The sequence below is a fragment of the Aureococcus anophagefferens genome (genome assembly GCF_000186865.1).
Source record: "Aureococcus anophagefferens unplaced genomic scaffold AURANscaffold_73, whole genome shotgun sequence".
NCBI classification, from domain to species: Eukaryota; class Pelagophyceae; order Pelagomonadales; family Pelagomonadaceae; genus Aureococcus; species Aureococcus anophagefferens.
Window position 1 is genome coordinate 101,398 of NW_008705624.1, and position 3,817 is coordinate 105,214.

Consider the following 3,817-nt stretch of genomic DNA (forward strand, 5'->3'; position numbering starts at 1 on the left):
GCCCGCCGCGTCGCCCCGCCCGCGAAGGCGCCTCCGGAGCGCAAGGCCGCGGCGCCCATCGACGCGCTCCAGTCCCTGCTCCGGCGGCCGGCGCCCACGGCGAAGAAGCCCGCCGCGAAGGCGAAGAAGAAGAAAAAGCGCGCCGCCCCCGCGGGCGGCGACATCCGGGCCTTCTTTAAGAGCTAGCACCGGAAGTCCTTCGGCTTCGGCCAGCCGCCCTTCTTCACGAAGGCGAGGCACGTCCGCGCGAGGCGGCGGAAGAGGGCCGTGTCGTTTTTCGCGCGCGCGAGGCAGGCGCCGCCGTCGCCGAGGGACGCCGGGTCGACGACGCCCGCGTCGAGGAAGAAGCCGCGGAGCGTCGCGTCGACGTCGCGCGGCGCCGCGCTGAAGAGGTTCAGCAGCGCGACGGGCCTCGCGTTTTCCCCGCCGGCCCAGGGCTGGCGGGACGAGACGCAGTGGGCCCAGGCCTGGTAGACGAGCATGTCGAGGGCCGCGCCCGCGTCGCCGAGCGCGCGGGACGCAGCCGCCGCGCACGGCGTCTCGACGCGCCACTCCTCGGGCCGCTCGCCCGCGTGCTTCCGGAGCCGCGCGGGGAGCCACTGGCGCGGGTCGCGCAGCGTCAGGAGCACGGCGTTTCGGCCGTGCGTCCGCAGCAATTCGTAGAGCTGCGCGGCGACGGGCGTGTCCGTCGCGAAGTGCGGCCGCGGCCGGTCCCAGCGCCGCGTGCAGTCGTGGAGCGGCTGGCCGCTGTGGAGGCCCTTGCTGCAGCCGAAGAGGTCCGGGTCGTAGTGGACCGCGCGGTGGCCTGGGCAGGACAAGAGTGCGACATGCCCAACTTCAAAGGCTCCTCTCTCGGCCGTTTTCCACTCGTTTCGGCTGATTTTTGGACGAGCGATCATCTCTCGGAGCGCTCTCGAAGCGGTGGGTGCTGTTTCCGAAACGCGCGCGCGCGGAACACTCACGTTGAAGCGACGTTGAATCACCCTTGTCCTGCCCTGGCGGTGGCGCAGCAGCTTCGCGACGCACGCGACGAAGGTCGTCGCCGTGCCGCCGACGCCCGCGTTCACGAGCAGCGGCAGAGCGCTCGGCGGCCACTGCGCGCTCGGCGCGCGCGCGCAGCGCGTGCCGCCGTGGTGCGCGGCGTAGTAGGCCGTGACGTTGCGCGCGCCGCCGTAGGCGTCGGCGGCGCCGGGCAGCAGCGGCGCGAGCCGGCGCAGCGACTCGTCGAAGGCGTCGACCGGGCAGAGCTCCAGCGACGTCGGCGCGTCGTCGAGGGCTGCGCAGAGTGCTAAGAGCGCGACGCAGCGGCCGATCGTCGCCGTCATCGCGTGCTCTCGTGGGGCTGCTCATGCACCATCGCAAGGGCGGTCCTCAACTTGTCGATGGTGATCTGATGGTGAAGAAGCAAGAAGCCGATGGCCGTGCTCTAGGCCTCGCATTGGTTGCTCTCCCGACCCAGAGCCCGCCGGTGTAGCGCTTATGGCTGCGCTCTCGGCTTCGCAGGCCGACCCAGAGCCCGCCGTCGTCGAGGACGACGACGACGCGTCCATTGCCGACACGCCCGACGACATCGCCGCAGCGCTCGAATCTCGCGGCTACGCCTACGTCGCGCTCGACGCGACGACGCAGCGCCGCGTGCGCGAGCTCTTCGACGCGTCGCGGACCTTCCACGCGTCTCCCGACGACGTCAAGCGGACCTGCCACCACGCGCGCTTCGAGCTGAAGAGCGGCGGCTGGTTCCGGGCGGGCGAAGAGCCCGTCTACGACGCGTCGGACGCCGTCGGCGCGGCGTCGCGCGTCGAGGACTTCTGCGTCGCCGCGGGCGCGCAGGCGGACCCGGCGAGCCAGGTCTGGCCCGACGACGGCGGCGCGCTGCGAGACGCAATATTCGCCTACTTCGACGCCGCGCGCGACGGCCCGTCGCGCCGCGTCCGCGCGGCGTTGCGCGGCCGGCTGCTCGCGACGGCGCGGCGGAAGCGCCAGCGGCTGCGGACGGGCCTCGATCCGGAAGAGGCGGGCGACATGCTGGCCGCGTCCCTCGCGGAGACGCCGTCGATGCTCCGCCTCCTGCGCTACCCGGCGGGCGCCGCGGGATCGCTGTCGGCGCACACGGACTTCGAGGTCTTCACGGCCAGCGCGCACCGGGCCTCGAGGTGCGCGTCGACGGCAAATGGCGCCGCGCGCGGGCCTTCCCCGACGACGCCTGCGCCGTGGTGTTGGCGGGCGACGCGCTCGAGTTCTGGACGAACGGGAACGTCCGCGCCGCGCGGCACCGCGTCCGGCCGGCGGCCGCGGCGGCGCCGCGCCACTCCATCGTCCTCTTCCACGCGGCGCGCGACGACGCGGACCTCGCGCCCCTGGCGCACCTCGTCGGCCCCGGCGGCCCCTGCGCGCGCTACGTCGCGGCCAAGGACGACGCGGACGCGCACGACGGGGCGCCGGGGACGCTCACGCAGCTCCGCCACCTCCTCCGCCGCGTCGCCGCCGCCGAGGCCAACGGCACGGCGGGCGACCGGGCGAGCGGGTCGTAAGGGTGGTCGACGTCTGCTCCGCCCGGCCCGGGCTGGTCGGGAGCGGCGCGTCGTCGGTGCCCCGGCCAAGCTCAGCTCGGCCTCGCGACGCCGAGCCCGGCATCGAGGTCGAGCTGCGTCGCGCGCGCTGAAGACGCCGCGGGGACGCCGCCTTACGCCCGCCCCCGCCTAAAATCACCCGGGCCTCGCCCCGTTAGACGCCCCCTCGACGACCATGGCGGAACCTGAGCGGGGCATCTGCGTCTTCGACCTGGACCACACGCTGCTCCACATGCTCAAGGAGGAGGACATGCCCGCCGAGGTCGGCGACGTGACCGAGGACGTGGTCGGCTTCAGCTACCAGGGCGTGGACTACAGCATCGCGCTCCGCGTCGGGACGACGTCCCTCGTGAGCGAGCTCCAGAAGAAGGGCATCGACGTCGCCGTCGCCACGTGCAACCTCCTCGGGGACCAGGCGGGGACCGGAGTCCCCCCCCCCCCCGACGCCCCGGCCGCCCCGCGCGCGCCCGCCCGCGCCCGCGCCCTTTCCGACCCGCCCCGCACCCCAGGTCGTCGAGGCCATCGCGGACCGGTGCGACGTCTTCAAGGACATCCCCGTCCACGTCATCGAGTCGCGCGACAAGGGCGGCAAGTCCCTCAAGGACCTCGGCCTCTCGCGGCCCCGCGTCGTCATCTTCGACGACTCCATCAACGTGCGCCGCCCCGCGTCCCCCGCGCGTTCGCCGCGCGCGCGCGCGCGGAAGCGTCGGAAATACCCGAGGCCGACACACCGCGCGGCCGCCCGACGAAATCCCCCCCCGCAGGCCTGGGTCGCCGAGGACCAGGAGTTCGTGTTCACGGCGGACCGCTTCGACGTCAACGCCATGGCGTCGGCGATCCAGGCGGACGACGACGCGGGCGACGAGGCGGTCGACCGGGAGCTCGGCTATTTGACGAACATCCGGGAGGCGGTCATGGGCTTCTTCGCGCCGCCGACGATCGACTGGAACGAGGGCCTGGACTCGGAGCCGGGCACGCCGCGGGAGCCGCGGCCGGAGCGGTCGAGCTCGTTCTCGAAGGAGTTCCACGGGTCGCCCGCGGCCTCGGCGTCGAGCGCGCGGCTCTCCGAGGCGCCCGGCGCGGACGGCGACGCCCTCTCGGACACCAACAGACCGCTTAAAGACCGGTCACTAAAACGGCCGGCCGGGGACGAGCCGCCGCCGTCCCCGGACCTCAGCAAGAAGCCCCGGACGACGACTGATGCGGATGCGACGACTGCGCGACTGGATCTGCCCTCTCTCGTGCCT

General features: G+C 73.6%; 2 protein-coding genes across 2 annotated transcripts; one reads left to right on the forward strand and one right to left on the reverse strand.

Moving 5' to 3' along the window:
* Window positions 1–182: 182 nt before the first annotated feature.
* Window positions 183–1,325, reverse strand: AURANDRAFT_68212 (hypothetical protein; the record flags this gene model as incomplete). The annotated part of the gene is made up of 2 exons (XM_009043840.1): window positions 183–805; window positions 974–1,325. The coding sequence occupies 2 exons, from the start codon at window positions 1,323–1,325 to the stop codon at window positions 183–185; spliced, it is 975 nt and encodes a 324-aa protein (XP_009042088.1).
* Window positions 1,326–2,022: 697 nt separating this feature from the next.
* AURANDRAFT_72778 (hypothetical protein) lies at window positions 2,023–3,817 on the forward strand (the record flags this gene model as incomplete). The annotated part of the gene is made up of 5 exons (XM_009043839.1): window positions 2,023–2,121; window positions 2,154–2,477; window positions 2,761–2,997; window positions 3,080–3,223; window positions 3,335–3,817. Coding segments are annotated over 5 exons (1,287 nt in total), but the record flags the coding sequence as incomplete, so codon positions are not given.